This window comes from Dermacentor albipictus, chromosome 5, assembly GCF_038994185.2.
Source record: "Dermacentor albipictus isolate Rhodes 1998 colony chromosome 5, USDA_Dalb.pri_finalv2, whole genome shotgun sequence".
In the NCBI taxonomy this organism is placed as follows: Eukaryota; Metazoa; Arthropoda; class Arachnida; order Ixodida; family Ixodidae; genus Dermacentor; species Dermacentor albipictus.
In genome coordinates this window covers 94,462,208-94,486,422 of record NC_091825.1, presented here as the reverse complement: position 1 = coordinate 94,486,422, position 24,215 = coordinate 94,462,208, and the positions used below count along the sequence as shown (strand labels likewise).

At 45.2% G+C, this 24,215-nt stretch overlaps 1 protein-coding gene across 7 annotated transcripts in view; it reads right to left on the bottom strand.

The window, feature by feature from the left end:
• LOC139059956 (ubiquitin carboxyl-terminal hydrolase 15-like) overlaps positions 1-24,215 on the bottom strand; it is a 67,123-nt gene that overhangs the window by 39,502 nt on the left and 3,406 nt on the right. For 2 of the 7 annotated variants that reach the window (XM_070538608.1, XM_070538612.1), the window contains exons 3-11: positions 17,444-17,610; positions 15,225-15,315; positions 14,965-15,110; positions 13,958-14,013; positions 13,782-13,850; positions 10,742-10,886; positions 7,693-7,866; positions 3,044-3,202; positions 447-671 (exon numbers count right to left, since the gene is read on the bottom strand). In XM_070538608.1, the coding sequence (XP_070394709.1) occupies positions 447-671; positions 3,044-3,202; positions 7,693-7,866; positions 10,742-10,886; positions 13,782-13,850; positions 13,958-14,013; positions 14,965-15,110; positions 15,225-15,315; positions 17,444-17,610 (1,232 nt within the window). The remainder of the gene's footprint in view (positions 1-446; positions 672-3,043; positions 3,203-7,692; positions 7,867-10,741; positions 10,887-13,781; positions 13,851-13,957; positions 14,014-14,964; positions 15,111-15,224; positions 15,316-17,443; positions 17,611-24,215) is intronic. The other 5 variants (XM_070538610.1, XM_070538611.1, XM_070538609.1 and 2 more) reach the window with 5 other exon arrangements.

Here is a 24,215-nt window from a genome sequence, read left to right as displayed (position 1 = left end):
TACCTCAAGTCTATGGAGCCTGCGGTGGTGCCACAAAGCTGTCCAAATAATCAAGCATCTCTGAATAAATCGGTGTCTCAACAATCTGTCAGCGACTGTACTTGCTCTGCTGTCAATAATAATCTCAGATCTTGCATTTTCAGTTTCATTTAAGTAGTACAATATACTCACTAAAGTAAAGCATGGCCAAGATTTACTTTGTTATATCTGTGCTCGCTACAATGAGGTTCATCTGCATTACGGATTACTAGATGCAACAAAGAAAATCTACAATTTGGTAGACAATGCTTTATTAAAAAGATGATGAATGGCATTCCTCCTGTTTGCATCAAGCTACTGAAGACTATGCAAAGGAAACATATGCCTAAAAGGAGCTGTGCTAAGGAATGCAACCTCTACGCCAAATATGCCAAAAACCTTCCAGCTCCCACCAGAAGGTCCCCTACCTTGATAGGTTTTTCAAAGGGGTCTGCCCGAATGAGGATCAGCTCAAGCGGCTTCTCCTTCTTGTAAGGCAGGGGCAAGGACAGGTAGCAGAAGGGGTCAAACGTCACTGACAGCTTGTGGCAGTCTGGGCACACCAGCGTAGACTTGAGCAGTCCGTGAAAGATGTCCACGATTATAGAGTTGTTGCGCATCAGGTAGTTCTGCCATGCCTCATGCGCCACCACCTAAGGACAAAGTGCGAAAGAAGGACAGGTGCAAAAGCATTCAGGACTCGTCATAACCAAGCAGCACAGCCACCACTTCACCAAGGCGAGGCTTTCCTTAACGGGCCCCTAGCCAGGTCTGGCTATATTGTGCTGACAAGAGTCATGCATACAATGCACAGTAACAAACGTGCCTGCTAAGTATTACAGTGAAACCTTGTTAAACCGAGCTTGCAAAAAGTATGTACTAAGCAGTAGTACTGCTTAACTGAAATAGCATAAGATCGCCCACTTGCCTGTCAAAAACAGTGTGATGAAAGGGCAAGAACATGCAGTATTTATTCCCTTCACGCGACAAAAGTGTTATTTTCGTTTGATGCTGCGGTGGCCTAGCAGCGACGACAGCGGCCTCAAACTTACTGAAGCTGCAAGCCAGCTATTCAGCCAGCCCCCTCTTCTCGGTAAACACTCGCATAGCAGATTACTCGTTGGCATTGCAAATCCTCCATGCACGGACGTGGTAGTACTGCAGAAATCGCAAGGCACTTTTTTCATTGCGCGTTGCTGTTCTCGTCACGACAATTGCATTCACGAGACTGATGTAACTCGCATCTTCTGTCACTGTCGGGCCTGAATCGCCGTGCTGTCGCATTCCGTGTCGTCCTCGTAACTGTCGTTATGAAGGCAAAAAGTCGTACCTTGAGCTGACATCTCTTCACGGTCGCAGCAGCGTTGCCGAGCAACTTCTTCGCAATCCAAACGCCACACACGTAGTCAACGGTATATCCCTGTCGCGTGCCAGCGCCAACTTCGTGCCATGTTTGATAGCACGAGCTATGTCCAATTTTTCTTCTATGCTGAGCACCCGGTGTTTCTTGTCCGAGCTTCGGCATGATGCAAGTCCTAGCTTGCACGACGCCACAACGCTCTCTGGCACGGCACCGAAATGATGTTGATGTGGCTTCACGCGCAAATGCACAGGGCGCTTGGAGGCCGTTGTTCCAATCTATGAGGCTTGTTGTTCTGCCGGGCGCCTCATTGGGAACAACGAACCGCCATGATTGCATGACGAAAAGTGGAAACACTACGCATTAACCGATACGTACACAATAAGCTGGTACGGTTTTTCCGGATACAAAACACATTATGTTAAATGGCCGCTGAGTCAGGGATTTAACTTTATTACTGTCAAAGCGAAGCTATTGTTTAGTGGGTATGGTTTAATGAGGCTTTACTGTACACATTGCTATGTGCTGTGGAAGGAGCTGAAATTTCAAACCGAACACCACTTGCTGTTCTCCTCCTGGGCGCCACACCCCCAGCCAGTAATCAGCATCAATCGCAAAAGTGCACCTATGTAGATCACACTGCTGTGATGTCGTTCGTAGCGACACATGAACTGACAATTATTCAAGGCAACATCTGTTTGTGTAATCTGTTGCTTCAATAGACAAATTAAAGTTTAGAGAAATAATAAAGCACACGAATCGAATGTCTGCGTGTTCTTGTTTTCACACCGCAGCAAGAAAGGTGCACATCCATTTAGTCTGCATGTTCCTGCATCGTGCAGTCATGCGCACAGAAAATGAAAGTATGGCATTTTCTACCGTGTTCTAGCGTACAATCATGCTCTATGAACCGCTTGTGCCTGCCTCAGGATTCACGTAGCACTGACCTATAATGCTAGTTAAGTGCGCGCTCATGTGGGCACCGTATCTTCAAAGCGATCTGCGATGTGGACAAAGTGTGCGCCCACACGGGTGCCGTATCTTGAAAGCAATTTGCGATGTGGACAAAGTGCACCCAGAGCCGGTAGCTTCATATGTGTGGTGCTTTCAATGTTTAGTTCACATTGAAGCTATATATAGCACGAAGGTGAACTCGCTCGTTGCTGCGCCCGCACTTATCTTGCTTAATTTGCTATTGCAATCAATGCTTCGCCTTTCAGGTGAAACTGTTCGTTTGTTCGTTTTTTTACTTTGGAAGTTCATCACTCACCCTTTGCAATAATGTTGTTAGACACTGCGACGAACGTTTCAGAAGTGGGGCGTTTCGAATATTACGGACTTCGGATCAGGGACCATTGTAATGAGAGTCGACTGTATTCCAAACTATACACACTACCCTTAGGGTAATGTCTACCTTAATACATCTGTTGAGTTAAAGTAAGTACAAGGATAAGCTTTTCCAGGCAAGTATTACAGACTTGCAGCTAAAACTCCAACCTTCACAACCCAGATTTTATTTTCTATTCCGAATACTGAAGTTCGCACAGGTTGCTTTTTCATGCCTTAGAGCCTAGCCCCTCTTATGATGCACTACTTCAAAGAAATCCAACACAAATGACGCATGGCTTTCAGAATTAGGTTGTGCCTAGCATTCACATAGCGCACCTCGTCAGGCCGTCCATCATTGTCCTTGAGCTCGATGTAAGGTTTGTTGATGACCCTGTTGAGGTCTTCATGAAGGCCATCCAGAAGAAAGGCCATCAGCTCCTGGCAGTCCTGCTGCTGGAAGCCAGAGAACTGTGGTGCAAACCGGCCCACCGCCATCTGCAAGATGTGCCCCTATCCACTCAAAAAACTGTGCATATGATTGTTCTTTGCTTATTTTAAGATACTGTCATCATCATCATCCTATTTTATGTCCAAGGCAAGACGGAACTCCCTCTCAACAATTTCTAATTACCCTTGTCTTGCATGAAATGGCTCCATCCCACCTGCAATTTTCACAATTTCACCACACCACCTCCTCTGCCATCCTCTCTCGTCCTTCCCTTCTCTTGGCTTGAAACACAATTGAGAGCGATACAATTTGATAGTGCATGAACGTTGTCACATGCTTTGAAAAATATACACATTTTGCAGGAAGAAAGCATCATACAGAGGGTACGCTGCCACAGGAAGGTGGACCAAGCATTCTGCACCCTCTGTAGAACATAATGAAACACACTTGGGCCTAAAGTGAACATTGAAAGAACTTTCATAATTCATTGCAGTTAATCAACTAATTAAGTGGAATACAGTGGAACCCCATTGATACGCTCCTTGCTGTGGCGTTTTCCTGGCTGCTATGTTGTGTTTTCGTGGTCCTGACCCAAATCCCATTGACTACTATGTACAGTGGAATTTCGGTGATACTAATTCGGCCGATACGAATTTCGTAGCAATATGAATTTTCGAAATTTCCCGGCCAAAGTGCATTGTGCATAACGTAAAAAATTTGGATGATCCGTACACATTTATCACTCTGATGCAGTGATATGAACACGGGAGGAGCGAGCAGCTGACAGCGACGGGGGCAGGACACCAGACAGGTCGGCATTTTCGTTGCGGTTGTGGATGCGCGGAGGCTCGAAAGCAATTAGTCCTCCGCCCCTCCAACGGTAATCCTCCTCTTGGCATGTTTACAATAGCAGTGGGCAAGGTGTTGCTCCGAACAACAGAACATCTCACCCCCTCTATGCCTGTTTGTTCTCCCTGACTCCTCCAACCTTTTATTTCCCATATAAAGTCCAACAGCGATAAAATCGTGCAATAAAACCATACATACGCACTTCTACTGGTGCGTATGCATATTGATAGCCGCCGTTAGTCGTACTTTCCGAGTCACTGCTTTGTAGTAAATCCAATCAAATGTGGTTGGCCATGTCTAATTCGGCGGCGACTACCGCAAGCAAGAAATAGTCACCGCTGGACGACGAAAACAAGGACCACGATGATGGTGAAGACATCACAAAGCAGGACCTTTAATAAAGTTTGTCCAATCCAATCGCAAGGCATGTGCAGGCGTAGCAGACAAATTAGCAACACAAAGTTCTCGCGCTGGCATGTGCACATTGCAGTTTTGTGCGATCACATGTCCAGCTGTCTTTACATTCGTTCTTTGGCCAATCTCGTTGCTCTTCAAACCGAAACTTAGACTGGTCGCTACAAACAAGACTCCAAATAATTACCCGTCACGCACTGAAGCCAATGCTGCTTCGTGCAGCGATTAGTGGGTCATTAGCTACTTACTGCAGCAGAAAAAACAAGATCGAAAATCTGTGACAGTACACCTTTAATTTAGTTAGTAAGCGAATGTTTGCAAGTTTATATGGCCAATAAGACTACCATCCTTACTCCGTATAGCTATCTACTAATTTGGTATCGCAATCGTTGCTTCGCTTTCCAGGCGAAACTGCGACTATTCTCGTTTTCTGGCGACACAAATTTTCAGGTGATACTAATATTTTTGCCGCCCCTTGAGATTCGTATCACCGAAATTTCACTATTATATTCCCGTTTAATATAGCACCATTTTGTAATGTTCCCACACCTTACGTTGCAATTGAAAGTGGTCGCCACGTCAATACAACAGTGCAGGGAGAAATTGGCGCTCACATGTTGCAACAAGCAACTAATTCTTTGCAGTAAGCAATAAGCAACCTAAGTTTACAACAACGAACAAAGTTGCACAGGCCAGGCACTGCACAAACATTGGGAGAAAACATGCACAGAGTAGTTGGTGAAGCATCTGAAGAAGTACACATCGATTAAAATCTGCCAGGAATCACGCACACTGGGCTAATTCTGCCAGGTACAGGGCCTTATCTGCCCCCCCTCCCCCCATTTCACAATTGCCGCTTCTCTTTATTCAGCTTCAGCACAGTAGAACCGTGCTATGTGGTGAAGCGTACACACAATATTACGGTAGGGGCCACTGTCATGGAACACCGTACATGTCCCTTAATAAAACACACATGTATGTGCCGTTCATAGTGACAGTACGAGCACCGAGTCATCTAATAACTGCACTGGCAGCCACTTGGACTTTCCGACGTCGTGCTGTGGCAATTTGCAGCCTTCCCCACGGTTACATTTTCTCAGCTGGTAAGTTTCTCCACGGTCCCTTTGAAAACGTGTCAACGGGGTTCTACTGTACAAAAATACCTTGAGGACTGCCACATGACAGCAAATAATGTGCTGCTAGTTTCACCCAGCTGTGGCTTACAGCTCTTTCTTCCTCATTCATGGCTAAAGTTATGCCTAATACCCAGTACAATTACAATCGCTTTTTCCCTGTTTCTTTCACACAATATACAGTAAAAGCTCGTTAATTCGAACCGCAAGGGGAAGCCGCTTCAGTTCGAATTAACGAAAGTTCGAACTAACGAAAGTGAAGGAGGGCAACAGTACACTGCGATTTGGAAGCAGTAGGGCATGTCAGAAATTTGGCGTGTCAGAAAGTGATGGCGTGTGCCACGGGCACACGCCCTCTTCAAGTCGAAGCTCTGGGTCCAACTGCGCCACACCACCGATGTCCACCGAAACGAACGTTAGCCGAGGCTTAACACCATCACAATGAATCGCGACGGCCGATACCTCCTAAGCTGAAAACAGAGGTGCACAACCGATGAAGACTGCCGAGACAAAGACGCTGAACATGTGAAGGTGGCGAAGGCCCTCATTCGTTGGTTCTTGATTGCAAGCGCAGCTGCGACGTACTTGATTCGCTGTGCTTTGGAGCTTGCCGTGCCATCTCCACACAACATTAGCAGCTGTACAAGATTTGCAAAGCCTCCGAGATTCGCAACGGGCAAGAAGTCTTGGAGGTTACGTAGAACGGAGAGGCGGCAGCCGCCGCTGCCTTCTGGCTGACCCCGCGTCGGTTAGATTTTTTTTCCGATTTTGCCTTCTCTCGCCGTTCTCTCCGTTTCGGAGGCAATACAGCCTTGTGTGTAGGCAGTAGGCGCGCTTCTCTGGCCGTGTGTCAGGCGAGCGTAGTTCGAATTATCCGTGAGGGAACCTTCTCGCGTTCGAATTAACGGACTTTTTATACATAGACTTCTGTGGAGCTTGGCCGGACCAAATCATACAGTTCAAATTATCCATAAATTCGAATCACTGAAGTTCGAATTAACGAGCTTTCACTGTATAACACATGATGCACTACTGTGAGTGAAAGCAACTGACCACCATCTTTTTTCAAACCGTGATTGGGCAATACTTAATAAAACAATTACTGTTCACTGTACTTGTACATCCGAGGAACATCCTCTACTAAAAGCATCTTTGCTATCTGATGCAAAAAAAAAATGTGGCAGAACTCATCTCTAGATGACTGTTGATGGTAATGCATTAGCATTGAATCAGTACTGCGAAACCTATTGCCACCATCAAAACGAGTTAGGTACGAGGCGTGTAACTGCAGCAAATCTCCTCTTCCACGCTTCCCTAAGAGCATGGCACCATCTAGCACCACCGCCATGAAGCCTGTATGTGGCCTCCGAAATGAACAGCGCACCGGTGCGTGTGAACACTGAGAACCAGGCTCCGCTCGAGCGCTTCTTTCTGGATATGCTGCGCCATCTAGTGGCACTGCCTAAAAGCCCGTGTGTGGCCTCCAAGACAAGCATGGCGTGCCGGTGCCGTCAAAGGTTTAGAATTGTTCCCTCGCTTGCCACACACTCAGTGGCACATACTCAGTGACCTAAGTTGGTAAGGGCGTCATTGAAGAGCTGCACGCACCCAGTTTCATGACGCAGCTCACTAAAGCGTTGGTGTGAAAGGCGTTCATTGAAAAGCGGCACATAACCAGTGCACTTGTTGCACAGCTTGCTAATGCATCAGGTTGCTGCCCTTGAAGAACCCTTGTGATGGGTTCGATTCTGCTCAGCATCAGAGAAATTTAAGGGATCTTTTTCGTGACTGTAGAGGTGGCATATTGTACAGACGAGAGCTCACTAATTAAAGAAATTCTGGGGTTTTTCATGCCAAAACTATGATCTGACCATGAGGCATACCCTAGCAGGGGACTCTGATTAATTTTGATCACCTGGGGTTCTTTAACATGCACCTAAATCTACCTACATGAGCATTTTCACACTTCACCCCCATCCATACGTGGCCACTATGGCCGGGATCGAACTCAGCAGTGAAATTTCGTAACCACTAAGCTGCAGCAGCAGGTATGACGAGGACATGCTGTTGCTGTGGCCATCAACACGGTAGCAGGTTAAAAGCAACTGACAGTGCTGGCATATGCGTGTTTGTGACATCACCTTGAACGGCCTGGGTATGACACTGGAACAGTTTCCAGACCACATGACCTTGACAAGATCAGCATAGGACTTGGCGATCTCGCCTCGCATGCCCAGTGGGTTGCTGTCGTTCAGCTCCGACAGGTACCGGTCCGTCGTGAAGTACTCGGTGAGAGGGGGGGTGTTGCTCATGCACTGCGTATGAAAAAAAGAAAAAGAAAACGAGGGGAAAAAAAAAAACTCAGGCAAATGCTTCTCTGAAGAAAGAGTAACAAGAACATGTGAACAAGAAAAGGCACCAGGTGTGCACAAATGAGAACAGCATAAAGCCGCCCCTCTCACACGAAAGCAACGGTGCGTAGTTTCTTATTCAGGTGCCAGCAAATCTCTGCTCTGGTTGTTGCACGCCGCATTCACAGCTATCACCGCCAAACCTACTGTGATAAGCATCTTCACTTATCTCTTACATATCATGGTGCGTAGTACCATTGGTAGCATACTGCACGCTTTTAGTAGGTGATCAAAATGCGCTGCCGTTCCCTCCTGCAGGCGGCATGGTGTGGACGTCACCTTTCGCTTCAGCAGCAACCAGCGTCGGCCACCAGCTTAATTTCGTTTCAGTTTCCCGTCACCCTCTTAAAACACCTCACTATAGGAAAACAACAAATCGAGTCTTGGGCCGCCGAAGCACCACCAGCACGGCACGCCTTGGCGTCTCGTGCCGCAACGATCTGCGCAACGCTTCGCATTACATAGATGTCAACAAAAGTTGAGTCTCAAATTTCTTTAGTCACTTCGGATCGTACGTTTTCCCACTTAGTACGTTTTTTCTCACAGTATTTCTAAAATGTATGAGCGAGATTCTACAGTATGTACTTCAAGCAACTTAGCATAATAATAATTCTCATACATTTATACTGCAAAATATGGCAATTAGCGATAGTGAGGCGCCGCAGATCTGCAGTTGTTTACCACCAAACAAGTGGAGCAACATGCTTCTGCAACCAACAGCCATGGCGCACCGCTGGATCAAAACATAGCCTGTTGGATACCGGAAGCCCGAAAGTGCACAAATAACATGCGATTTAATGTCCAAAACTTGTAGTTGCAATGTTTGTAGTTGTTGCTAAGTAGAAAGAGTTGCAGATCAATAACAACTATGCTGCAAAGCATACAGAGTGAAAGATGCTCTGACTGCACTACAGTCAAACCTCGTTAATACGTACCCGCTTAACGTGTAATTGTGGTTCAAACGCAGCCGCGAAGATTTCCCCACCCCGCCCCCGTTGAACCCAACATAGTGGCGGACCGCTTAAGCCATAGTCGCTCAGTGCCCACCAAACAGTTAGTGCGTACCATGTTTTCTTGTTTACACACACAGGCACAAAATCGGCAAGATCTCATGTGCGCAGACGTTCGACTCTCGAGTTGTGACACCCACACGACAGCCGCCAGCCATAGTGATGTTTAAACTTGACCACCATGACGTAGTTCCTGCTCATACAGCTGTTGCTGATTGCACTGCACAAAAGTGTGGCCTTCGAGTAACACGAAGAAGCTGCCAGCAGGGGTGCGAATTTGCTGTCACTGTCGAACCCACCACCATGACGTAGTTCCTCCTCATACAGCTGTTGCTGATTGCACTGCACAAAAGTGTGGCCTTCGAGACCTTCGAGTAACACGAAGAAGCTGCCAGCAGGGGTGCGAATTTGCTGTCACTGTCGAACCCAATCCAATCAAGTAGTAACCGCGCAGAAGCAAACTTTTTTTTTTTTCAAATGCATAGACATTTCTATGCTTACCCAGTGAGAAAAATGTCCCTCCGTCCGTCCATCCCGTAAGACGACCACTTTCGCAATAAAGCCCCCAGCAGAGAGCGACTGTACCATCACACTGCCTGTCACTTCAACACGAATGAGGCAGCGAGAACACAGCGCTCACAAAGCTCTCGGCACAAGCCGCACCCTGCCCCTTTCGCAGATTGCTTTCAAGATGTGGGCCCGTGCCTCTCTTCAGCGCACAGAGCTATTAGCAATCAGCACTGTCTGCCCCACAGATCGTTTTCAAGATACGGTCCATGCGGCCGTGCCATATACGCAGGCAGTGCCGGTGTACATTGGTCACAGTTCATAATGGTTTGACGTGGATGGATAAGACACTAATGAGCGATAACGGCTTATAATGATCGGAACGTCATCAGCGCACCGGGCGCCGCCACCTGCAGTACTTTGCTTGCGTTATCAATGCACTTTGCACCGCTGTGCGCACCAGTCCGTGTCACCGCAGCGCTGTCGCTTGAGTCGTTTGTTTGTAATGGACAGATGAAGTTCCATAACATTGATAATGATACCAGGCTGCTTGGAGATGAACAAGTGGCACAGTGCTTACGCATACTTAGACAACTAGCAGAGAAGTTCATAGGCTATTTTTTTTCTTCATTCCGCCAGTGTATTTGCAGTCGTGTTGCCGTGGTGTTCAATGGTCTTTGCTGTGCCATGTCGTGTTTATGTTATAGAGAAGTCGACGTTGTTATATGTGCAGAGTTCTCGGGTAGTGACGCTGAAGATGGACGAACGACGATGTGGAAGTGGACAATGGCCCTTCATTGTCTGACGTGGCGCTTGATTTGAGTGTCCTGCAAGCTTTAGCAGAGAAGCGGGGCCTCGTGGACAAACTCGCTCGCGGCCTTACCAAGTTCGAAGATGTCGCGGCAAGGCCACCATGGCGGCAAGTGAAGATCGCCGATTTTTTGCTGCCTACCCACAAATAAAGCCTGTCCGAGTCTCTGTGTTTGAGAGCATCGTGACGTAGTTCTTTCCCGGCAGGTAAGTAGTTTTTAAACAGGCATTGGCGGTTAATTCGTACATCATTTAGCATGTAACTAAACGTCGTTCTCAGCTTACTACATATTAACGAGGTTTTACTGTACCGAGATATATTTTGCAACTTTGCCTGTTGAGTATGAAATCAAGTACATAGTATACAAGAATGCTTCACACTATCAAGTACCTTGTAGATAGATTTTACTTTACACTTTCCCATTTCTGTTTCATTCGTTTACGGTAATTACCTGCAAGGCTGCATTCATGAAGCAGGTGTTGCCGAGGTTACCAAGACCACAGAGCCCTGGCGTGTTGCCCCCCTGGAGGTCATAGTTGTAACTGCTGCTGTAGCTGCTGTATGAGCTACTTACAGCACTGTAACTCCTTGTTGCACTGCATGGGCAGGGAAGAAAAAGGAGTAAAAAAAAAAAACACGAGATGTTAGCCTCTTTGAAAACACTAACATAGCTGTGTTGGTGCATGTGTGTGTGCACTTGGCATGCTTACCCCACCCTGCATCGAAAACTTCATGTAAAAAATCAAGCAAAGCTCAAACGCCTCCACAGTTCTGTTATAGGTGCGTGCAACCACTCAAACTTGCGACAATGCATCAAATTTGATTTTTGTGATGACCTACCCCTTAATTTTTTAGAACGGATTAGTGAAAACTTTTGTCTCGCAAACATTTCATGGTACCATTGATTCTCGTTGCACACCATTTAAGACGCATCATCATATGAACACTTGGTCTGAGCAAATTATTCCAATATTTTGACACTGCTTATTAGGGGCAACAATTCATTGGCTCAAAGTAGACGGAACAGTAATATCTTGGCACATGATTAAGTGTACTTGTGGCAAAGATTGTTCAGGCACCACCTGAGCACTGAATGAAGATGCACTTGAGAAATTCCTGCTTCTAATGCTCAAAAAAATTGAGAGATCCTCTGCACCATTAACACGAATGACAAAGACTAGCATCAATCAAGATGTGTGTCCCTGCAACATTAACCCTTTGAGGGTCGAATTATTTTGAAGAAAACTTTCCCGGGTGGTCAAATTATTTTATTGCAGATATTGAATATACAAGATGTGTTAAGTCGGGAATAAATAGTAAAAAAAATTAGGGAACAGTATTTTGGTGTCGGCATCACTCAGAACTGCAATATGTTCAATAGTATTTTAGAGTGTGGTGCTCCTTGAAACACGAGTCTCCGCGCAGCTGCAGAGAGCGAGAATACCTCATGAGCGGCGGTGATAAACGAGCTAAGAGCCGTGCCAATCAAGATAGAAATCAACTTCCGCCGCCCCTGCGATAGCGTGCCGAGAAAGATAAAAATCACGTTTCGCGCGCCTCCGTTGCGGCGGAACAGAAACCGCGAAAGCGCGTGGCCGCTGAGAGCGAGAATACCCCGCGAGCGGCGGTTATAAACAAGCTAAGAGCAGCGCCAATCAAGATAGAAATCAACTTCCACAGCATTTGCAAGAGAGTGCCGACAAAGAGAAAAATGACGTTTCGCGCGCCTCCGTTGCGATCACGCGGCGAAACCGAAACCGCAAAAGGGGTGTGGCCGCAGTCTGCGCGACGCGCTGAAGCTTGAAGTCAGTTCTGTTTATCTCCCCAAGAAGGTAGCACAAATTTCAAACGCTTCTTGTAAAACCTAAGAGGCGGCAGCACCTCCCAGTATGCGTGCATCGTCATTATGGCGCGAAATTTCAAACGGAGGGTCGAAACCATATCCGTACGGCGAAGACCTTGGGGGACAGAAAACCGCCGCCGTACATGTACGGCTAAAACCGTCAAAGGGTTAAACATCAGATGATAAGTATTTGACAGCAAGACAACAAACAACTTATCACATCTGTCAGGGGAGTGACCAGAGCCATCAGAAAAAAATTAAAAATCATGCGGAAAGTTCTATATTGCTTACTAACATGTTTTCTGCTTTTCAATGCTGATTTGCGCAGTCATTCCACCTTATCACACATTGCATCTGTTTTTTTTTTTTGACATTCCCCTTGTCACTAAAAGCACAGAAGTCACTAAAAAGCAATCATGTAAGTTGCAGGATCAAACAACAGCGTCAACGCTCTTAGGACAATGGCAAGTGGAATTACCTGGTCAACACTAATAGAATGTCAGATTTTCAAAAGATGCACATTAAAATGTAAGAACATCCAATGCCCCAGGTGGTAACAGAGGATGCACATCGTGGCACATGAAATGCTTGCATGACACGCAGCTATGTTGTGAGAGCTATGTGAGAACGCAGCTATGTTGAAGTTGACACACACTAGCGAAACCATGCATAAGGTTTCAACGACAATATATATAAACTGACCCAACAGCGAATTTTCGTGCACTGCTCCCATGTTGCCAGGACCTTCTCCATTGTTGACACTTAGCTGCCCCCGAGTAAAATGTAATATTGTGCCTGCATCCATCTGCTATGAGCCAACTACATGCTTTTTTTTTGCAACCCAATCGAGTGATGCCATCCTTTTATCAAGTACACTTGTGAATTAAACGCGTACAACTGCACAGTATAACTGTCAGTCCTCAAACTTGCCAACTGTGGTACCATAGATGCAGCAGGCAACTGATTTTCCGGATTCACACACATTATTCGAACTTTATGGAGCACTGCCATGTGCTCCGTAACGCCAATGTATACAATGTTGACAAAAAAAAAAAATCGTAAGTTACAAAATAGTAGTTTGCTCAATTTTCTTGGACAATGTCTAACTGTGCCGTATTGCAGGTATCGCTATTCAAACAGCTCACAAACACAAACAGTTAAACACAAAGACAGCTGCATTATTCTTTTTTTTTTCTTTTTTGTGTGCTCCAAGTTTAGCCTGGCTGATAGGTCTAAAGCAATTCTGATAGAATTGACACCAAAGTGTACCTCAACCCTGAAACTGTATTGGTAAGCCTCAACCATCATTACGCCATGCGCAGGCACCACTATCTCAAAAAGTTATCTGACAGCACGTTCAATCCTTAAATTCTGCGACAGCAAGCCTTTAAGCTCCACAATATCACAGGCTGTCCATGGTAGTTTTTGTTGGCCAGGAATAAAATAAAAAATTGAGTCTGAAACTACACTTCGTTCAAAGTGTCCGATTTCCCCGTGTCCTACGGACCCAAAAAATTTGCGAGTCCCTGTATCTCCCAACTATCTGCAAATGTTCACAAGTGCGCAAACTAAGGACATGCTCACAACACAAAAGACCTAAATATTCTACAATTCCATTACAACATGCTTTAACACATTAGCGACATACATTGTGTTGCCTGGTGCCCCATATGTTTTGTGTTCCGATCCTCTGCTGTTTGTGTAAGGGGACTTGCTGCTGCAAGAAAAATAGCATGTTTCAGAGACTTCACTGTGAATACGATTATACAAAAAAGAAAAGGAAAGATGAAGGAACAAAAGCAAAGAATGAGGCCGTTCACTTACCTTTTCACTTGCCTTGGCCATGTGCCATCATCATTCCGTTCCTCCAGGAGGAGAACCTAGGACGTGACAGAGATAGGACTCTGGATTACAGTACGATGTGCCATTAAGAGGCCACACAGTCAGCCACAAACAAGGCACAAAGACTGTTCCAAGATTTCAGAAGCAATGAAGGTATTGGACAGAAATTGCTAGGCTCACATCATCCCAAGAGCACACAGAGCCAGTCACTACTGCTATCCTAATTTAAGAATGCGCTGGATTATGGTGCTTGAGAAAACTGCTTGTACCTACCGAAGGACTTCTGGCAAAAAAAATATTTTTTAAAAGAATACGTACCATTGTGAAGCCAGTCCCCAGAAACTCCTGGATTGTGTCGAATTCCGTAAATGGTGTAATTACCCTTCACCACTGAGCCACAAATAGATAGCACGGAAAAAAGAAACAGTTGCTGATAGAATTAGCTGCTAAACAGACTTTGAGGAACTCTATTTGCAGCCTGCTTGATGCTCTGCCTTCTCCATTTTCATCCTGCGCTGACAAAATTGAGCATGCAGTGGGTCCCCTTTCCCCTTGTTCATTATTTTTGATTACACACCTCCCCCTTCTCTCTCTCTCTTGAAGCTACCCTAGATCAGCCCCTGCATCACAGGGAACACACAAAGCATGCAATGCTTCAGCATGACAGTGCCGTCTCTCCACCCAAGCAAAGACTGTCTCCTCTTCGGGCCTCTCGAAAGGGCGACAGACAGCTATGCAAACAGCATGACTCTAAAGAGAGGATGATGCGAGGCTGTAACGTGACAGTGCAATCACAAGTCCCCTCCGAACCTCTTCCAAATGCCCTGCTCAAGATCCCGATTTATTTTCCTCCTCCTTGCCTACCCCTCTTTCCCAGCTGTTTTCCATGGTAACCCAGAATGCTGAGCACCCTCGAACGATCAGCATAATTTCATCGCATTGAAAAAGGACCCAGAAGTCGCAAGTGGGCACCCTTGCTTCGTACTTACCTGGCCAGGGTACAGCCCTATGTCCTGGATTGTGCGTGCCCGATCGGGCAAGTGCTCGTATGTGTTGCTGCTGCAGCGGCTCCAGAGCCTCGTCTCCTTCTCGGGTGGCACTTTGAAGATGGTGCGCATGTCCTTCTCCACCTGGGCTGTGTACGCACACGCAGTCAGCCCAGACACACACGGTTCAAAGCTTGGAGGGCTCAGAGATGACATGAGAAATACCAATCAACATCAATAAACAGCAATGATTGCACACACACCTATGGTGTCGACTTTGCTGAACCTTCGCGTGACGAACTGATCCATGTTCGAATTTGTGCACAATTTGAATTCCACTGGATACACTTCCACCTGCAGTAAGAGAGAAGATTCGAGCATGTTCAGAGAAGACCCTTAACTTTTACAGCAGGAGATAACAAAGTTAAAATCAAGCAGAAGCCATTGCTGCACCCCAATTATGCATGCAAATTTCCTTTAACTACAGTTGAAACCTGCGATAACGAAATCCCGTGAGAATGAAACTCTCACAAAGAAATATTTTCGTATCCCTGTCGAATGCCCATAGGATTCAATGCATTTCGTACCTCTCGACAATTAAATGTTGCTGTACTATAATCGCGCATCAATGAAATTTGCCGGAACCTAACCCTTCACATTACCTACTCGCACAAGGCTAGCAGGCCCCAAAATGGGCTCAAATGCGATTGCTTTGCACTAAAATTGTGTAAAGTGCTGCCACATTACACTTGCATGGTCGCCGCCATTTTTGTTTCCAAAAACAACCACATACCAAAAGGCTGAAAGTGATCACATGCGCTAGAAATACGTCATGGCTGCCCTCTTGTTTGCTGATAGCCCATTTGAAGCAACACGCATGTTGATATCAACATGCGACGGCGATTCTTGCACACCTAGTGCCGTGCATAGTGTGCGCCTCGGTGAGAAAAATGCAGCCAAAACAAAGAAATCCACGTCCCACCTAAGTGGAATTGTTTATGGCGCCCGAGATGACTGTCACTGAGCAATCGTCTGGGAATACGCATCTCTTGCTTCAAGAATGCTGGCGCTTTGGTGCCACCCAACAGGCATTGCATGCAGATTTGGCGCCGGACGTAAATTTGCGCTGCGGGGCTGTAATCTTGATCAATCGCCTTTGGGTATACGAGATACAATCATTGTCGCACTTGGCACCAGATGCGCCAGTGCGCTGGAAAAATGCTGCTGCGTGCGTGAAGCACTGTTGCTCTGCATTCGGTGCCAAGTTATGCAAAAGCTCACAAAAGTGACCATATCTCCGACTGCAATTGACTGAGAATACTGCTCCATGGCAGTGCTGCCCCTGCTGATCGACGCATGCAGTTCTATATCTTCGATCAAGCTTGCCAAAGTGTGCTAACAAAATTTTGACAGTAATGTTTTGTTCTGCGACACATTTCCTATCTGTGCTGTCTCAACGAAATTCTCATGAGAACGAATTTTTTCATGTTCCCCACAGATTTTGTCATTATTAAAGGAAAAATCAGACATCCACCCATTCGTAGCAATCGCTTCAAAGGAAACCCATACGAGTTCCTCGAAAGAAAAGCCTCACAGTTGAAGAAAAATTTGTCATAGTCCGGGAGTCGAACGCGGGACCATCGCTTTTCCAGCGCAGCCACTCTACCATCTGAGCTAACCAGGCGACTAGCAGATGGCAGGGCGAAGTCGAATTTGTCGACAACACGAAGCAAAGGCAAGAGTTTGACGTAATAGTTCTGCGGAAACCCGCAAGGTGGAGAGAGGTAATTAATAAAGAAAAAAATCAGACATCCACCCGTTCGTAGCAATTGCTTCAGAACTATTACGTCGAACTCTTGCCTTTGCTTCGTGTTGTGGACAAATTCGACTTTGCCCTGCCATCTGCTAGCCGCCTAGGTAGCTGAGATGGTAGAGCGGCTGCCCCGGAAAGGTGGTGGTCCCGGGTTCGAGTCCCGGACCAGGACTAACTTTTCTTCAACTGTGAGGCTTTTTTTTCATTTTTTTTTTGAGGAACCCGTATGGGCTTACTTTGAAGCAATTGCTCAGGTGTATTTCTGATTTTTCCTTTATTAATTACTTCTCTCCACCTTGCGGGTTTCCGCAGAACTTTTACGTCAAACTCTTGCCTTTGCTTCATGTTGTCGACAAATTCGACTTCGCCCTGCCATCTGCTAGCCGCCTGGTTAGCTCAGATGATAGAGCGGCTGCCCTCATTTACGGGAACAAGCATGTATGTAGTGCACCCAAAATCCAAGCTAGTTTGTTTTAAGGTGTTGCAATTGGTAACTTGTTAATGATAAAAGCAGGCAGGGCAGATGCAGAGCAAGCAGGAAAGGCACTAAAGATTAGCATTTGTCCAGTGTGCACCTTGCATCATTGAGAGAAAACGTGGTTTGCACCTGGGTGGTCTCTAAGCAAATGGAAGAATGAGGGCCCACAGGAGAGTTTGCGCAAGTTGTACCTTGCAGTTTTTGACGAACAGGCCAATCTCGATGACCTTGCGCGGGAGGGGTGACTGGTCGGGCATGAGGCCGTACCAGGCGACCATCTTGTCCCATGCCTCCTGTGGGAGCAGCAGAAAATCCAGGTCATCGATCAGGTGGTCCTTGGTTTCTCCACTGTTGTCCTCTGCAAAAGTGCAAGAACAATCCCAGGCAGTCTGCTCAGCAATCATGCTCCTGACTGTAGAACAAGGGTGTTCCACAGCAATTCAGTACTTCTGGTTGCAGAAACATTGGACGATGCAAGGGACAGAGGAAATACAGAAGGAAACAATAATGGTTACATTCAGAAGAGCATTGTACGAAATCATAAGGCCACGCTTCTCTAATAAATCTCCTCCAAAAATGTTGACAGAGATAGCTGGTGGATCCCTGGCAGCATCTTTTATACCTGCCTCTTACCCCTAGTGTTAGAATTTGCGAAGCAACCAAGTCCACCAAATACCGTATTGCCAGCATCCGTCACACAGCATGTGCAAAATTGAGCTGATGAACAGATGTCCACATAGAAAGAAACTAATTCGGAACTCCTGTTAGTGGTTGTTTTTGTTCTAAATGACATGTACAAATTAGCCCAATCAAAGACTCTCTTGAAATCAACATTCAAAATATTACTGCAGAAGTACAACTTGTAGTATAACTTCAGACACCTTTTTGACACCTCTTCAGAAAGTGACACAGGATAATTCTTTGATTCACTAGGAGTGAGGATGCAAATCAGGTATTCCCGTTACACGTTGACCCGTTACAAACGTTACACAGTGACCTGCCATGTGCAGTTGGTGCCAACAAGTTAGACTGCAGGGATCTGTAAAAAATTAATTTCTCGGCAGCTTGCGATCATATCCAGTAAGATTGTACAACATATCTGCCAACCTGCGAACTCAATTATGCAATGCACCTACCAAGCGTAAAAATACTCACAGACACGACTAAGAGAGGGGGTGAGGGGCAGGAGGGGGAGGGAGCAGCATGCGTTTTTGTTTGCTCTGAACGGAGACCTTTTTGTGGGATACAGGCGCACTTTATTTATGACATTTTATATTGAGATGCAGCACACAAGGAGCAGAAAGCTAGGCACAGCAGAGACTTAGAAGCAACGCAATGTTTTTAATCAGTGACTTCAACAACCTTGCTCTAGATGATTTATAGCCTGCTTAAGAAAGTTGAATATACTTGCTCAAAGTAAGTAGCCTTCTGTGTAGCCCCTTGCATTGCCACAAAAGGTGGCACAGGTACAATCGCGATTTCTTCATCGTATACATTTTTATTTTCAATCTTGCTCGCTCCATCCTCAAACAACTTTCGCGGACAGAATCTATTCTTTTTAAATCGTGACAGTATTCCTAAATCTTAGAATACACCGTAATATGCAGACTTCACAACTGATTTAGGAGAGTTGGCAGAGGCATGCAGCACAAATATACTTGTACAGGTTGGGCATCTAAATGTGCCCTGTTGTGTGCCCAGGCACCCTGGTTTTTGCATGCCTAGGCTGTGGAAGTAGTCAGCTATTTCTTGGATTCTGCTAGTAAACTTTTCAATGGCAACTGCACAATGAGGAAGCCACGGTCAACCATGGTAAAATGGTTTGATTTCATCAAAGCTCACGTGAGCGACCTGGCACACCACCTTTGGTGCTGCTCACCAAAGAAATCTGACACAAACAGAAAACTTCGAAAATACTAATACCAAGGTTCTTTGATACTTTTCATCTTGTCAGGAGACCTCCTTGAAAGTTTCTCAGTGCCATGAGAGACGATGACATAAGTAAAAGGGCATCAATCTGCCACACCGTTACGGCTAAGGATGTGTGTTTACACAAATTCTGCACCAGGAAAGGCACTTCTCCCGCACTTATTTTAACATGTTTACAGACTACACATGCAATGAGAACTTTAGGCAAAATAATTCAGCATGTGATGTGTTTGTGCTAAAATTATGCAGCACAACATTATGTGATGGACTTCACCCACCAAGTGGCATTGCTTGCATAGAAACTACCGGTCAGCCCCGTTGAGCAATAACGGTTTGCTGCGTCCTTCCTCCTAAGTGTCCATTTATTACAGCATGTTACCAACCTTCCGTAAGTGTCAATGCCAAGTAACCCGCACTTTGAGTCACCTTTACACAAGTTATATCGGAAGAAGCCAACAAACACTGACACCAAGGACAACCCACAACCTTCGCATTTCGCGTGCGATGCTCTTACTCATCGCACGCGAAATGCGAAGGTTGTGGGTTCGTTCCCACCTGCGGCAAGTTCTTTTTTCATCCACTTTACTTTCACTCATTTGTTTCTTTATTTAATTTATTAAAGCACAAGTAATTTCCCCTATGTTGTTCTTGGTGTCAGTGTTTGTTGGCTTCTTCTGATATGACTATTAAAAATCGGGCCCCTCGGTTAACCCCCTTCCTTCTCGTTCTTTACACAAGTTGCAGCATGAAAAGTGCAGATGCCCGTCCTAAGCAGTATACGCATGGCTTACATATAAAAATTATTCCTTTCAGTCAGAACAATGAATTCTGTACATTAACTTATTGATGGTGTATAATTAACTAAAATAGTGCTGTAACTTTCAGTCGGATCAATTATTTTGTGCATGAATTTATTGATGGTGCTTATGGACCTAAAATAGGGTTATGAGAAACCGCCCTAGTGGTCGCAGAAAACCAGACGAAGCTGCCAGCTACCACAAAAACTTTAGATGACTGAACTTCTTGAGTTGTCACATCAGGTGCAGCAGAAAAATTTTATAATCTGCTTGAGTAGAAATTCTGATCTGTGCGATCTGCACCTCTTGCAAGAGCGTTTGCTTAACGAAAGGGCAGAATGGTTGCCATCATAAAGCACTTATGAGACAGCAACTGCCCACAGCTATTGTGTTAGTGGATGATACTGTGTCACTGGATGAGGCAGTTCTTTCAGCTCAGAAAAGTAACCCAGAAGACCTCTAAAATTATCAGAATGGCCTCTGCTTTGTGCTTAGATCACTCACATTGCAGCAACACAATTCGGTACACATGTCTGCACGAATAACATTTTCGGCATCAAAATGTTTTTCACCCATGTAAACATGTTTCCAGTCAAAAGTATAATTCTGGCCAACATCAGCCAACATCATTTTAATACTGTGTGTGCAAAATGCCTACGGTGTACGCTCCAATGTGCCGGCACCACACCCACTACGGGCCCCATATGAAACGTTCCTGTAGTGTTATACACATATAGTCTTCAACTGGAGTATTACATAGGAGTTAGATAAGAGTTTTATGACCAGAAGAAAAGTATCAAACGACCCTGATATTATAAAGTCTCAGTCATGCCGTCACACGCGAAGGAGAGTTATTTACATAGTTTTTGTAGGAGGTGCACGTGGCTCAGGCGAATGTGTGATAAAAATTTAATTCAGGTGCTCACACCTAAAACTGCTATAACTGCTTGTACATATTTGTCATGTCCCCAACAGCCAATGTTATTACGTGCACAATGCTACAGACACAGGTTAATGATTCAGGCCTTGAAAAGTAGCAAACATTCTTCAGTTTATCCCCACATCAGAAAAATACAGTGGACAGGAGCACAGACACAGTTCTATAATGCTAACAGTTCAAACATTGCTGAGAAAAGTTGCAATATTATTGCCATTACCGTATTTACTTGGAAATAGGTCGAACACAAATCTAGGTTGACCTCTGTATACTGAACACAGTGAGAAAAAAAAAAATCGTTTGAAAATAGGTCGACGTATCTCTCTTTTGACAAATGGAACACATTCAAAATGACACAGACCGCGACATAGGCTACTAAATCTCACTAGTCATTGCCAATGCCTGAACTGCCAGAGAAATCGACCCCATCGGATACTTTGCAGGATTCCTCGGCAAATGACGTCGTGCTCGGTGATATCTAGTGCGCTGGATGAGCATCATTTCTTAAAGGGGCCCTGAACCACCCCTCGGGCTTGGTGAAATAACATAGTCCGCGGGTAGCATACGCTGTTGTGAACATCTCAGCCAAGTTCTGCTGTCGTACATGGTCCGTGGAGCTCTCAAGCGGAGCGCGAAGTCACCTTTCTCTCAAACACTCTCGTTTCAAAAACCCCATGATCCTCGCTCTTTTCTGTGTGCTCTATTTCGTCATAAAGCACACCCCAATACGCGGCTGCTATTGGCTGCTATTGGTCGCTGCGCTCCGCTACACCGTGGCCGCGAGGTGCCGCCAAGAGTCCAGTGACTAAGCGCACTGCGGCTCTGAACAGCCGTGTTTGGCTTATGTTTAGCGCGGCATAGGCACCAAATCGGAAATTTGAACTGCGCGCCACGGTGACGTCTCCGCCTTAGCCTTCACAGTGCAAGGCATTGGAGGAGGAAGGGGAGCACAGCTGAGGCCGTGTTTGATTGCCGATAACTCAGTTTCTGCAGAACGCATTGAAGTACTTTTTGCGGCAAAGTGGTTCTGGAATAGCCTATCTTCACTTTAAACGTCTTTCTCCGTCTCAATAAAAAGTGGTTCAGGGTGCTTTTAAAGCCAGTCTGGAGGTTATCCTTGCTGGCTTTATGGTGTGCGCGATTGAGGAACTCTGTTAGGCCGGCCCTTTTGCTAGTTTTGTTCCAGAATATAGTCAGATTCCTAGGTCATGAATGTAGGTCGATAGCTCATTTTGAGTAAGCTATGGGAAAAAGAAAAGGTCGACCTATATTTGAATAAATACGGCGTGTGTAGCATTGCAGCAGCTCCAGACTGCAGCAGCAAGACAGGACAAAGACACATAAGAAGGAGGCATCAACATGTTGTGCTAACTGAATTATTTTCTTAGAGAATGAGTACTATATATATGACATAATTTGTGATAAACTGCATTTCAGCTTTAGCTTCTATTGCACTGATGCCCATTTGAAGGCTGCACTTATTCGTTACTTTCACATGTGCAATTGCCAGCCCTCATAGTTTCTACAGTGACCATCTAGAAATTTCCGGTGTTCATTCTACCACTAAAAATTCTGTTGCTAGTACCGTCAATGACAAAAGCTTACGGACCACGGGATCTCAGAAAATGTTCAATTTCCGAGCAGCCTGTAACAGCAGCCAGTAAAACCTAACATCACAATGTTCTTCACATATGCCAGTAGAGGCTGCAAATGCAAATACTAGGCCGAGGCTGCGCAGATATTAAGCTTTTTCTCATATTTCGTGTTCCGTAAAATTTTGTGGTTGACTGTACATGCTGTGTGTCACGCCTTTTTCCCCTGTTCCAGTCCTGTCATGGACTGGAACAGGGGAACATTACATGCACCTAAATCTAATGACACGAGTGTTCTTGCATTTCGTACCCAATGAAACGTGATCACCGTGGCCGGGATCAAACGTGCGACTTCAAGCTCAGCAGCGCAATGCTAAGCTACTGCGACAGGTATGGAAATTCCCGAAGCAAGTAACACAGCAAGAACATCTGATACCTGCACTTGAGCGAGAGGTGCCCTACCAACAAGTACTGAAGGGAAACATTATCTAATCTCAGCACATGGCCCCATTTGCTGGTTACAGTCAGGCTATAACAACAGCTCCATTTCTGAGGCAGAAAAACAAATACTGGCTGATATGAATAAAATTTAGCAAGAATATTTGCAAGAAAACCCTATCCTGGTGTTTTGACAAAGCTTTGAGTCGCTAAAAGTGACATCCAAAAAAAAAAAGGTAAACGAAATTCACTTCAAACGATGAAATGTGGATACTGTTTCTGGCATTTTGCTGTTGAAGGCATCACTTGATCATGGCATGAACGTTCCACAGTGTCAAGTGTAGAGTGCTCTCCAAGCTCACAAAAAAGAACAAAAGAAAAGTGCACCACGCATGCTTTCCAGGCATAGTGGGGCAAGTGACAGTTGCTTATGTTGATGTGCGATGAAAACAGGATGAAAGGCAACAAAAGAGAGGGAACTGATTTTGTGCTTCGTCACCCTTTGTGCTGTTTTCACCCCATACTAATTACTACCCGTGATTTTCATAACGCATATACTGTTCCTTGGATAAACAACTCATAACACACATTTTCGCTGAAACATAAGACATCACAGGTGATTCATTACACGGTCTGCAGTTACAGTTGGCCACTGGCAAAAAGAAGAAAAAAATATCTTCGAAGCATAATATATTGCTAAGATACATACAACAGTCACACTAAGCCTCATCCCTTAACATTTCAACCAGCTTCACAAAAAAACAGGGGTGGTACTGTGTGGATAAAAATGTGTTTCTTTTTACACTTCTCAACCTAAGTTTTTTCTAAACGAAACTATGTTAGCTCCTATGAGCTGGGATAGTTCACAATGGCAAGTACAAGATGCACTAAAGTGACTTCAGCTTGAGTGTGACTTCAGTCCCACCCTGGTACAGATGAACTACTGTTTTTCTGTGTGCTGATGAAGTGGCCCACATGGGCAAGATGTTAAAATGTTTTGTTTGAAGAACCTTTCACCCATAGTGGAGTACATTTGAGTATGGATTGCCCCAATAACAACCTCATGGTAGGCAACTGCTACATAAAAAAAAAGGATTTAAACTGCAGTTACAAAAGTTAGCTTATGCTGACTTTTCATGAAAAGGAATGGCACAAGTTTGTAAAAATAATGAGAATCTCGTGGTGGCAACAGGACCACACGTTGAATTAGAGAAGTTGAGAAAAAGAAACGGTGCTTTTTAATCGCAGTTTCCTATGCTATTACCTTGAA